The sequence below is a fragment of the Hyla sarda genome, chromosome 6 (genome assembly GCF_029499605.1).
Source record: "Hyla sarda isolate aHylSar1 chromosome 6, aHylSar1.hap1, whole genome shotgun sequence".
NCBI classification, from domain to species: Eukaryota; Metazoa; Chordata; class Amphibia; order Anura; family Hylidae; genus Hyla; species Hyla sarda.
The window spans coordinates 177,249,026-177,261,797 of NC_079194.1; the positions used below are offsets into that span (position 1 = coordinate 177,249,026).

Here is a 12,772-nt window from a genome sequence, read left to right on the forward strand (position 1 = left end):
GTGTTGCAGTTTGTAGCAGGGTCTGTTGGTATTAACCCTGGAGGCAAGATGTTGTTAACCCCTTAGTGTTCGTGACGCCAGTATGTGGTTATTCCGGTATGGTAACCGCCGTCAACCAACACAAAAACTGTTTTGTAATAAAGGAATGTCCACAGCAAGGATTCTGAATAAACTGGAATTTTTACTTGAAATGCTTAGGGAACAGTCTTTACAATTATGCAGTTCCTTCAGAGGCAACCGGGACACAGGATACCTCGCAGGCTTGCTTGGACTTGTAGTTATTGAGATATTTAGGCAGGCCACTGTGCTACAAATATATTCCTTAGCTGAGCAGTAGTCACTGGATTTGTAGAGAGAATTGTAACTCACGTTTGAGAAGTGGAAGTGGCTGCTGTTCCGTAGGCTTTGGCCTAGATGAGATGAATTTTCAGTATACAGAACTGCATGCTTGCTTTTGAGTCCAAGAGATAAGAGAGCTCACTGAGAGACTACAGCCCCTTATATACTAGGGGGCTGGACTAAAGCCCATTGGTTGCTAATGCCTGGGGCTCCTGTGCCCATCTAACTCTTCCTTCCTTCCAGTTCCTTCAGAGGCAACCGGGACACAGGATACCTCGCAGGCTTGCTTGGACTTGTAGTTATTGAAATATCGAACTCTTGGCATATTACATGACAGGAGGTCACATGACCAAGGAAGGTCCTATACATGGTATACAAACTATACAACTTTATACATACAGACAATATGTACACAATGCAAGTACATTACAATTATATGAGGCAACATGGGGGGGGGGGGGGGAGCCCTGCAGGAGAGCCCTATGGACTCAAGAGACTCTTCCTGAGGGGACTTAAGGAGGGGACAGGACACTTAGTGTTATCCTTTCCTTGGAAAGTTGGGCGGCAATCACAATAGTAAAATTAAAGGTGCTGACTCATAAAGATATCCTAGGCTCCTCCAATAGAGACGTAATTCTGTTAGCTAGTGTTGCTCGCGAATATTCGCAATGCGAATTTTATTCGCGAATATCGCATATTCGCGAATTCGCGAATATTCGCGAATATAGCGCTATATATTCGTAATTACGAATATTCGTTTTTTTTTTTGTTTTTTTTTCACAGTACACATCACAGTGATCACCCCTTTCTGCTTCCAGCTTGTGTGGTGTAAAGAAGGCTCTAATACTACTGTGTGAGACTGGTGTGCGAATTTTCGCGCATGCGAAAATTGACAAATGTAAATTTTCGCTTATGCAAATTTTTTTATATGTTAATTTTCGCATATGTTAATTTTCGCATGCACGAATTTTCGCATATGCGAAAATAAAACGGGAATATTACAAATATACGAATATTTGCAAATATATGGCGAATATTCGTCCATATATTCGCGAATTCGAATATGGCCTATGCCGCTCAACACTACTGTTAGCCAGGGAGGCGAGACCTAAGAGATTCTTGTTTTGGCAGTTCTGGTCCATCCATATATTACATGAACTCCCATTTATTTGAATAAATGGCAACCTCTTAAAGGGGTACGCCGCCGCTAGACATCATATCCGCTTTCCAAAGGATAGGGGATAAGATGTCTGATCATGACCTGCATCAAGGGGGCATGGTGTGACCTCACAAGGGGCGTGGCTGTGACGTCACGACCCCCGCTGCCTGCTCCGAGCATTCGGCATAAAATATTCTGAATGCTAGGGCAGCAGAGTACCCCTTTTAAGATGTAAGGCAGTTTTGGGATGATATATATGGGTTGCAAAGCACAATTCTGGGATTCTGGGTATGATTTTATGAGGAACAGAAGCAGCTTTATTATCTCTTACGTTGTAGAATTTTTTGAGTTCCCAAAATAGATACAATTATATTCCATATCTTAGTTGCTGACAGAATGGCAATAGCTACCTGATCTCTCCTCCCTACCTGAAATTATTATCTCAGTATAACAAAGCTGCCTTATGGAAGAATTTATTGTAGTAAGATTACACTCAGTGCAAGTGCAAGCATATACAAGGAGATTGGAAATGTGGAAACAATACAAGAAAAAATGCTTAACTCACAAAGATTTGTCAATGAGTGTCAGTGATTACGCTGTGTAAAGAACTATGTAAAGAAAGATACCTTTTGGGACCCTATTTTATTACTACTTGGAGAAACACAGCTTCACTCCAGCCTTCTGAAAGCACATGCGCAGTGGACCCACCGACACTGGCCCGGCTTCAAGATCCAAGATCCAAGTAGAAACGAATGTCCAGCACTAGGTGTTCAGGTACAAAATCTTTGCGCTTTATTAGGCTACAACAGGATAAAACAGGTATAAGGAAACCCCTGATGCGTTTCACGGAGTAGTACGCTTAGTCATAGAGTGGTTTCATTATTCATACATGTTAAAATACTGATGGGATCAAGTCACATGACAAACTTAAAATAGGCATCTGGAAAACATGGTCTGAATTTATGTCTGGCATTATTGCATACTTTCACAGGTATAGTTACTATGCATAATATATGTACATATGCTACATAACAGAGTACAGTTTAAATATTCAATACACAGTGATAAGGTCCAATCTCTGATTCAGTCCCTGTGGGTGGATCGTTTTAAGGAAGAACATCCAGAACGTTTTCCTGTTCAACAGATGTTTTCTCATGTCTCCACCCCAGGGTTTTCTATATATCTTCTCAATACCTTTGACACTGAGGAAATTTGTGTTACCTCCATGGATCTCACTAAAATGCTGTGGTAGGGCTAGGAGATATGTCTCCTAATGCGGACCTTAACATTTCAAGGACGCCGGGCGTATGCATACACCCTGCATCCCGAGTCCTTAAGGTCCCCGACGCTAGCCGGTTGGGGACCGGACCGGAATGCCTTCTGAAATCATTCAGCAGGCATCCCGGCACATCGCCGAGGGGGGTCCTGAGACCCCCCCATGTCGGCGATCTCAGAAAATCGCATGTCAATTCAGACATGCGATTTTCTGCTATTCTGAGATGATCGGAGCTGTCAGGGACAGCCCTGATCATCCTGAGGGATAGGAGCAAGGTCACAGTGCTGCAATCTCCTCCTATCCCCTGCCATTGGTCAGAACTGATTCTGACCAATGGCAGGGCAGGACAGTGGGTTGCCGTTCCGCCCACCCCTGGATGTCGAGGGGATCATGGGAAGAAGATGGAGGCCGGTACCTGCAGGAGAAGATGCCTGGGGATCCCCGATCGTCGCTGGAGACTGCTGGATCCTGGCTCAGGTAGGGAAACTACATGGGGGGGGGGGGGGGAATGAAAGTGAAAGTAACGTGATCTTTACTGTGGCAACCACTAGGAAGGCCAAACTGCAACTCCCAGCATGTCCATGCTGGGACTTGTAGTTTTGCAACATCTGGAGGGTCACAGTTTGGAGACCACTGTTACAGTGGTGCCCAAACGGTAGCCCTCCAGATGTTGCCAAACTACAACTCGCAGCATGCCTAGACTGCCCAGGCATGCTGGGAGTTGTAGTTCTGTAACATCTGTCCCTTCAGATTTTGCAATTTTCATGACATTTTTGAAAATTGCTGCTCTACTTTGAAGCCCTCTAATTTTTTCAAAAAGCAAAAATATTTCCATTTTATGATGCCAACATAAAGTGGACATATTGTATTTGTGATTAAAAATAAAATGTATTTAAAATATCCATTTTCCTTACAAGTAGAGAGCTTCAAAGTTAGAAAAATGCAACATTTTCAAAATTTTCATGAAATTTGGGGATTTTTCACCAAAAAAGGATGCAATTAACGGCGAAAATTTACCACCAAAATAAAGTAGAATATGTCACGAAAAAACAATCTCAGAATCAGAATATTCGGTAAAAGCGTTTTCGAGTTATTAATTCGTAAAGCGACGGTGGTCAGAATTGCGAAAAAGGGCTCAGTCCTTAAGGTGAAAAAGGGCTGCGTCCTTAAGGGGTTAAGTTGTTTACTCGTTGAGCCAATATATTGTGATCGGCTTTGTGTACAAGAAGCCAAATAAACCACGTAATCCGTACTGCAGTTTATGCAGCTTCTTATGGGATATGTTACATTAGTGGTATACGATGTAAAATGGTCAGTTTTTTCCATAAACCTACAAGTAATGCATCTCGTATGCTCACATCCTACATTGCCTATGTATTTCAACCAGTGCACATTCCCCTGTCTAAAGCTATTTTTACTTTTATACATGCTAGGTGAAAACACTGATCCCAGTGTTGGTCCTGACAGACATTTATCAACCGATTTATCCGGACTATGACAGACATTTATCAACCGATTTATCAGAGTTTTTTTGCATAAAATTGTTGCAAAAAATTTGCAATTGCGCCACCATCTTTTTTCGTGCGACAATCTGCCACGAGAGCGAGAAAAGCATTTTTTATTCAAATCGGCGTACATAAGTGTTTTTACAATTTTGACTTGCCATAGTCATAAATTTATCAACCGCGACATTCGCAAAAAAGTCGCTAAGGCTTTAAAAACCTACTAAATATACTCCAGCCGAACCTTGGCTCAACTAACAGAAACTGACTATTGTCTTCGCTTAGGTGAGAAAAAACTCCCGCTTTTGCTTACCTGCGAAAAATGTATTAACGCCGTGCAACAATATAGTAAACTTTGCCGTGGAATACCACTAAAAGAGTTGGCATGTTCATTCTTTTTGTGGAATTTCCACAGCCGAAGTTCTGTAGCTACAAATCTGCCATATGAATGAGACAGCAAATATTCCATTCACCACAATGTTAACTTCATGTAGCAGAATTTCCATGCTGAATTTTTCTGCTGGATTCCGCATGGAAATTCCTTTGTGTGGACATTTCATAAGGAATAAGGAATTATGCCCGGATTAGAAAAACAGAGCTAATTTCTTCCAAAAATAGCACAACACCTGTCTTCAGGTTGTGTGTGGTATTGCAGCTCAGTTTCATTGAAGGGGATAGAGCCAAGTTGTAATACCACACATACCCTGAGGACAGTTGCTGTGTTGTTGTTGTTCTGTTTTTGTTTTTTTTAAAGAAATTAGCTAAAGAAATTAGCTCTGGTTTACTATTCCTGAATGACCCATTTAACCCCTAGAGGGCTTCTGAGTCTGACATAGACACTGCTGTGTGTTGCACCTAAAGCTAAGTAAGTCTTGGCTATAAAACATTTCAGTCTCTTTTTAGGAATAGAGTATTTTGAAGATTGTCGGAAATGTATTAGGGAAAAACTATAGACAGTTTGACCACAGAAACCAATCACAGCTCAGCTTTCCTATCTTAACAAGCTATGGTAAAGTGAAAGGTGAGCTGTGATCTGTTTCTGTGAGAAAAATATTTCAAATTTTATCTTACACATTATGATAAATCAAGGCCAGTGTACATAAGCCAGGATAAGAGGAAGTCAGAGGCCAACCAGTCTGAGCGTACTGCACAGCATTTAGACATAAGCTTTACATCAGCTACTGTGCATGGCGGGGAACAGGGTGAGCTCTGACCATCTCCTCCTACAAATAGTCTGCTCCTGTCTTGTCTATATCCTGGCGTCACCATTCACTGTAATCCTGTCTGTGATTATAAAAAAAAGATTGCTGAAAGGTTACCTGTAGAGAACAAGAAGTGTCACTTTATTATTAGGCTTAGTGGCCACAGTGATTTTAACAAATTGTCATTTTCAGATAACATTTTTCTGTGATTTATTTACACTGAGCTCCTAGCCCTGAAAATAACAGATGATGCTTGCTTATGTGAGCTCCCACAATTGGTATGGACAAAATGGCCCTAATTTACTAAGAGTGTTCAGTTTTTACCAGTATAAAATGTTGTTTACGACTTCCTCACTATTTATATGGAGATTCACAGATTTACAAGATGGGAATATTTTCTGAGCTTTTCCTAGGTGGAAATTTCCAGTCATTTATTCACAGGATTTTCTGTGAATTCAATAGTAAATAGGTCGGGTGTGAAACTGTGCCCCTTTTCGGACCAGCCATGCCCTCTTATTAAAAGACCACCCCAGTTTATAGGCTTTTCACAATGCAATGTCGAGTTTGTCGGATTTTCTTGGCGCAGACATGTCAAAGACATTATGCACCTAAATAACCCAACAAAAACTAGTTGGTTTTAGCTTAGTAAATGAGGGCCAATATGTATTGGTTGCGATGTTTGTGTGGTAGGCCATCGGATAACTAGTTGAGCTATAAAGTATTGTTAGCGGCTAGCCTGCCTACAATTTTTTATTGCTCTGTTGATGTAAATTGCTTTGTGTGGATGAGAAGCAAATAAAGGTAAGGTGCCGTAAAGCCCCTAAAAATGTCACAATGTACAATTTTAATTTACTTAGAAATGTCAAATTGCAGAGATTCTTTATTGTTTAACCAGTATAAAAAGGTGCTATAAAAAACTAACTGGTATTGATTTACAAAATATTATTAGTATGAGAAGGCATTAAGAAAACATTTCTGCCTGTGTTACCCTGTGTTGTTTCTATAGTCTTAAAGGAGTACTGCAGCTGGAACCCCCGTGATCTCCTGTACAGGAACCCAGCTCTGGCGCGGCTCTCCCTGTGCAGGAGGCGTGCTGGGCACAGCATGATGCTGCGGTCAACACTCCCCTTCATGCATCATTATGGGAGAGGTGTAGATGCAGCATTCTTGCATTCCCGCCACTCTCATAGAGCTGAATGAAGGGGGCATGTTTGTCAACTTCTTAGTAAGGTCAACGACACAAGCATTAGCTGCGCAGAGTGTCGGGTCCCCGTGCGGGAAATCCCAGCGGTTGGATAACAACACCCTTACAACCCCCCGCAACCCAACCCCCCCACCCGGCAATCAGACACTTATCAGACAGAGGATAAGTTGTCTATGGCTGCAGTACTCAGTACTTGCCTATATATAACATACAAAGGTAAATTAACCACTTCATGATATAAAAAGTTAAATGGAGCTTCAGATGTTCTGTTTATAGTGCTGTAGAATGTATCTGTCTCAATAAAAAAAGGTCATCCTTGTAGATCCGGTACACAGAATGCAGCAAGCCAGGAAATCCATTACAGTGCCGTCTCATCACTTGTCCGATATTCATCTGCAGTGTATAGCAAAAATCTAATTACTACATGCATATAAGAAGCTCTAGATTTAGAATCAAACAAAGTAGATAGCCCACAGGTATGAAACAAAGGACCAAGTAAAGAGCATTTGCCCTAAATAACACAAATACACAATTATATTCTATGAGGCCAATTTCAAGCTATTTACTATTCAGGAGAAAAAAAACACACTGACATACAGTATATAATAAATAAAAGTGGAATTTGTGAAAATTCCAGATAGAAAATAACTAACCTGATATCCCAAGTTCTGTATCCACTAGTTCTTCATCTTCATCTACCTTCTTTAAGATAAGAGCAAAGAAAATGGCAAATCCCACTACCTGGAAATCATATACAGAGAACTTTAAAAGGTCTGTATTATCACTTTGCACAGCAACATTGGTTCATAGCAGTGCACATAGCACCATGATTTAGATGATTGGACAACCTCATCATACATATCTAGGTGGAGCCAGACAGAAAATGATGTCAAAAGAGGCAGAGTGTTATCTATGACAGACAGAAATTTTGTTCTTGAAACATCCCTTTTAAAGGGGTATTCCGGGCAAAAACATTTTATCCCCTATCCAAAGTATAGGGGATCAGGCATATTATGGATAAAATGGATAGGGGATAAAATGTTTTTTGCCCGGAATACCCCTTTAACTGTGGTTGATAAACATTTACCTACCTTAAGAGGCTGCAGAATAAAGATGCTTTGGAAAAGAGATAAAGTCATGGAAATGATCCATCGGATAGAACTTTCCTTTCCATAGAGGAACCCGTACATCATGGTGAAGTAGGTAGAAACAATACTGATAGAGATCAGTAGGGTCCACCCAATAAACAGGAACCACCAAGGCAGTCGCTTTTTTTGTACCTGTTGCTTTTGTTGGGACCTGAATAGGTGGGATAGTAGAGATAATAAACATATATATTCATAGGGCCATGGACTTTCTATCAAAAGTTTGGTATCTTACCTTTGTGCAGGCAAAGGAGGAACAGATTTGTCTAATACATGCAGCAGAGGATGTAACTGTGTGAGGAACACATCATGCTGCGTCTTGTCTTGGGCCTGTTGGTTTTCCAGCTGCTGAAGATCTTGAGACACTTTCTTAAGCTTTCGGGACACATAATGTGCACAGAACAAAGCATGCAACTCATCACTAGAAAGCTGCATCAAAGACACCGAAGATGACAGTACTGGAAAACAATCATAAGGAAAATCAAAAAGGCAGATAATGGCAAATACTTCATGTATCAGAAAATTTCTAAAGATTTTCAGTTGCATACATTTCTAAAACAGATCCCTTGAGTATGAATATTTCCTATGTTTATGTTCACACTGCATACACCATGAAATATGTGGCAGGAATTCTAAGGGTAACCTTAAAATCTGTTAAAATCTTGATAAGTCGGTCCTTATGCCCCTAGATCCGCTCCCTTAGATTCCTCAGATAGGGGAATCTCATTTTCAGCTAGTCCCTAGCATTAAGTATTTAGGGATACAGTCAGGGCCGGACTGGCCTACCGGGATACCGAGGAAATTCCAGGTAGGCCGCTCTACCTGGGGGCTGGCACAACAATGTCAAGAATACGGCCAGTGTAGGAGCAGGAGGCAGAGGCTAAAGCCGCTCTGTCTCCGGCTCTGACCCGGCCGCTTGCGTACGATTATAGTTAGCTTTAGTACCTATAGTTGGCAGGCAGAGGCCCCGCCTCCAGATGATGAGTGATGCGGCTGCCATAAAGATATGGCAGCCGCGTAATGACGTTCCCAAGAATCAAAGGGCCGGCGTAACTATGTCCTGCGTCATTACGCAGCCAGCTTATCTGTATGGCAGCCAATCTGGGCTCTGAGCTCCTCTGAAGAACTCTCATAAGTCCCTGCCCGGCCCCCGGAGAGCAGGAGAAAGGAATGATCGCCAGTCCTCAGCCTCACCATGTCCGTGATGGCCTGCTGCCTTCAGGTGTGTCCACTGTCCATACAGCGACCCCCCCCCCCCCCCCCCAGAACAATCACACTATCACACTGCAGCTGCGGGCCAGTGCACATTAAGTGATAAGAACACATAGTGATAATGCCGGCGGCACTGCAGCGGCCCATGTTACCCGTGATTCTTAACCCTGTACTGTCACTGTGTGTCTTAACCCTGTATTGTCACTGTGTGTCTTAACCCTGGACAGTCACTGTGTGTCTTAACCCTGTACTGTCACTGTGTGTCTTAACCCTGTACTGTCACTGTGTGTCTTAACCCTGTACTGTCACTGTGTGTCTTAACCCTGTACTGTCACTGTGTGTCTTAACCCTGTGCTGTGATGTCAATGTGTGTATTAACCCTGTGCTGTGATGTCAATGTGTGTATTAACCCTGTGCTGTGATGTCACTTTGCATAATGCACAGTGACATCACAGTACAGGGATAATATGCACAGTATTGTCACAGTACAGGGTTAAAGGGGTTATCCAGCGGGAGGGTATGGTTTTCAGAACTATGCCTGTACCTTGTACATAGTAAATAAAAAATAAACCTGTGCTCATCTCCAGCCCACCCGCCATTCCTCCGTTGTCCTGTTCTGGTTACCAGGTGCAATCCTTTTCCTGATAGAAAGTGTGACACCTGAGCCTGGAGTGATGTTGGGGCCCAGTGTGCTGTACTACTGAGGTAGGACATTGCTGTGGACTAGTAGTATGACACACTGGGCCCCAACATCACTCCAGGCTCAGGTGTCACACTTTCTATCAGGAAAAGGATTGCACCTGGTAACCAGAACAGGACAACGGAGGAATGGCGGGAGGGCTGGAGATGAGCACAGGTTTATTTTACATATATAATTTATTCATTTATTTATTTATTTTTTATTTACAAGGTATGGGCATAGTTCTAAAAACAAAACCATCCCGCCAGATAATCCCTTTATTATACACAGTACAAGGATAATACACACAGTGATGTCACAGTATAGGGATAATACACACAGTGATGTCACAGTACAGGGATAATACATACAGTGATGTCACAGTACAGGGATAATACACTGTGATGTCACAGTACAGGGATAATACACACAGTGATGTCACAGTATAGGGATAATACACACAGTGATGTCACAGTACAGGGATAATACATACAGTGATGTCACAGTACAGGGATAATACATACAGTGATGTCACAGTACAGGGATAATTTACACAGTGATGTCACAGTACAGGGATAATACATACAGTGATGTCACAGTACATGGATAATACATACAGTGATGTCACAGTACAGGGATAATACATACAGTGATGTCACAGTACAGGGATAATACATACAGTGATGTCACAGTACAGGGATAATACATACAGTGACGTCACAGTACAGGGATAATAGATTTGGTTAGTAACAGTATACTAGTATTATTGGTAATATTGGTCTCGTTAAACAGGAGTTGGTCAGTAATTGGTGCTGCAGGGACAGCGCAACCATCTCACATCCGATCGGATCACTATGTGAAGTCTGCAGAAAAGTATGTGGGGCCTCATGTTCGCTTAAGGTTTTACAAAGTCTAGAGCCGCCTCTGCTGTGCCCAGCAGCTACAACTACTTTTATGTGCTAAAGTGTGCAGACTGTAGCCCTTCCCAGCTTGGATACAGTATCAAGTCAACAACATTATAGAATGGAAGCCTGAAAAATCAAATGCCAGCCTTCTCTCACAGGCTGTAGTACATAGAACCTGTCTAGTAAAAACCTGGTATTTGATTTACCAGGCTTCTGTCATATATGTAGCGCCTGCGCCCTTTGACCAGTGGGGCTGGTATGCAGTTATTTCCAGGGCTGGTTTTTATCCCCAGTCCAGCCCTGGATACAGGTGATCCCGCACATTCAAGATTTTGTCTCCTCTAATCTACTACCTCTCCTGGATAAGAGTTCCCAAAAATATCGATTAGGTGCAAGCTGCCACTGTCTGTGGTTGGTCATGCTAATCTAGCAAAGATGTTGCTGATGCCCCAACTTTTGTACATTTTGCTAAATTATCTCGTATGGATTGCGATGGTGCACTTTCAGAGAATCCAATGTCTTTTCAGACAGCTTGTGTGGGGGGCAGGAATCTTAGACTCCGGTTGGAGACGCTGCAGCAGGAAAGGCTTCAGGTGGGTTGGTCCTGCCGACTATCTGACCTCACAACTACATCAATTGCGAGGATGGGCAGAAGTAGAGACTATAGGCCCTTCGGGTAAATTATTCATGGCTAAACATGGGGACGTATACCAATACATATCCTGCATATAGGTGCCCTGACTAGAATCACTGATGCTTCACCCCCTACAAAATTTCTGTGTAAGGTTTGGGAACATGTCAGGAATATACTAGGTCTATCGGAACACCTCTGTTGCACAAACCTGGCCTGCCTTAATTTCTTTCTCTCCAGGAAGCAGGGTTTTAGGAGCCGAAGGGGCTCTGCAGGGCCAGTTGGGGGCCCTTCTGTGTCACATGGTGTGGGAATAGCCAGTCTTGGTTCCTTTCTGGTGGAAGGTGTTGTCACTCATCTGTAGTATGTATGCAATAGTGGTACCACTGGAACCGAAGCCCTGCCTGCTGGGCCTAATAAGGTATGGAACAGAGCCATCGGGGATTGAACTGGCTATTCTTTGTATACTGTACCAAACAAAAAAGCTTATAGCTTAATACTGGATACTGGAGTCCCCCTACGGTAACTGATTTAGTTGCTAGGGTTACACTTACTGTTTGTTTAGAGAGGGGTATTGTCACGATGCCGGCTGGCAGGAGGTGGATCCTCTGTGCCAGAGAGGGATTGGCGTGGACCGTGCTAGTGGACCGGTTCTAAGTCACTACTGGTTTTCACCAGAGCCCGCCGCAAAGCGGGATGGTCTTGCTGCGGCGGTAGCGACCAGGTCGTATCCACTAGCAACGGCTCAACCTCTCTGACTGCTGAAGATAGGCGCGGTACAAGGGAGTAGACAGAAGCAAGGTCGGACGTAGCAGAAGGTCGGGGCAGGCAGCAAGGATCGTAGTCAGGGGCAACGGCAGGAGGGCTGGAACACAGGCTAGGAACACACAAGGAAACGCTTTCACTGGCACAATGGCAACAAGATCCGGCGAGGGAGTGCAGGGGAAGTGAGGTATAAATAGGGAGTGCACAGGTGAAAACACTAATTAGAACCACTGCGCCAATCAGCGGCGCAGTGGCCCTTTAAATCGCAGAGACCCGGCGCGCGCGTGCCCTAGGGAGCGGGGCCGCGCGCGCCGGGACAGGACCGACGGAGAGCGAGTCAGGTACGGGAGCCGGGGTGCGCATCGCGAGCGGGCGCCACCCGCATCGCGAATCGCATCCCGGCTGGAGGCGGTATCGCAGCGCACCGGGTCAGTGGATCTGACCGGAGCGCTGCAGTAGCGAGAGTGTAGCGAGCGCTCCGGGGAGGAGCAAGGACCCGGAGCGCTCGGCGTAACAGGTATCTATGAAAAGCGTAAAGCCATGCTTACGTTCCATATGGTCTGGGTTCCCTGGGTGGGGGTTTATAGGTTAGGCCCCAACAGTTTATAAGGGACCTTTTTGTATTATTGTGTGTTCTTGTATGTCTATTGTCTTTCCTGGTGTATGCGGTTGTTGTATTCATGGGGACCATTATTGCTATGGCCTTTTTGGTAGGTATTATTTCACATGCAATCTCACTTTGTTCTCTTTCTC

At 43.6% G+C, this 12,772-nt stretch overlaps 1 protein-coding gene across 6 annotated transcripts in view; it reads right to left on the minus strand.

The window, feature by feature from the left end:
• Positions 1-3,189: 3,189 nt before the first annotated feature.
• The window catches only part of LOC130276467 (polycystic kidney disease protein 1-like 2), a 78,004-nt gene continuing 68,421 nt past the window's right edge, over positions 3,190-12,772 (minus strand). For 5 of the 6 annotated variants that reach the window (XR_008845127.1, XR_008845131.1, XR_008845130.1 and 2 more), the window contains 5 exons: positions 8,063-8,285; positions 7,770-7,981; positions 7,336-7,419; positions 5,348-7,075; positions 3,190-3,260 (listed from right to left, as the gene is read on the minus strand). Coding sequence is in view for 1 of the 6 variants with exons in the window: in XM_056525884.1 (XP_056381859.1) it covers positions 7,041-7,075; positions 7,336-7,419; positions 7,770-7,981; positions 8,063-8,285 (554 nt within the window). In the remaining 5 variants the exon portion in view is untranslated. Of the gene's footprint in view, positions 3,261-5,022; positions 7,076-7,335; positions 7,420-7,769; positions 7,982-8,062; positions 8,286-12,772 lie in introns of those variants that run through there. The other variant, XM_056525884.1, reaches the window with a different exon arrangement.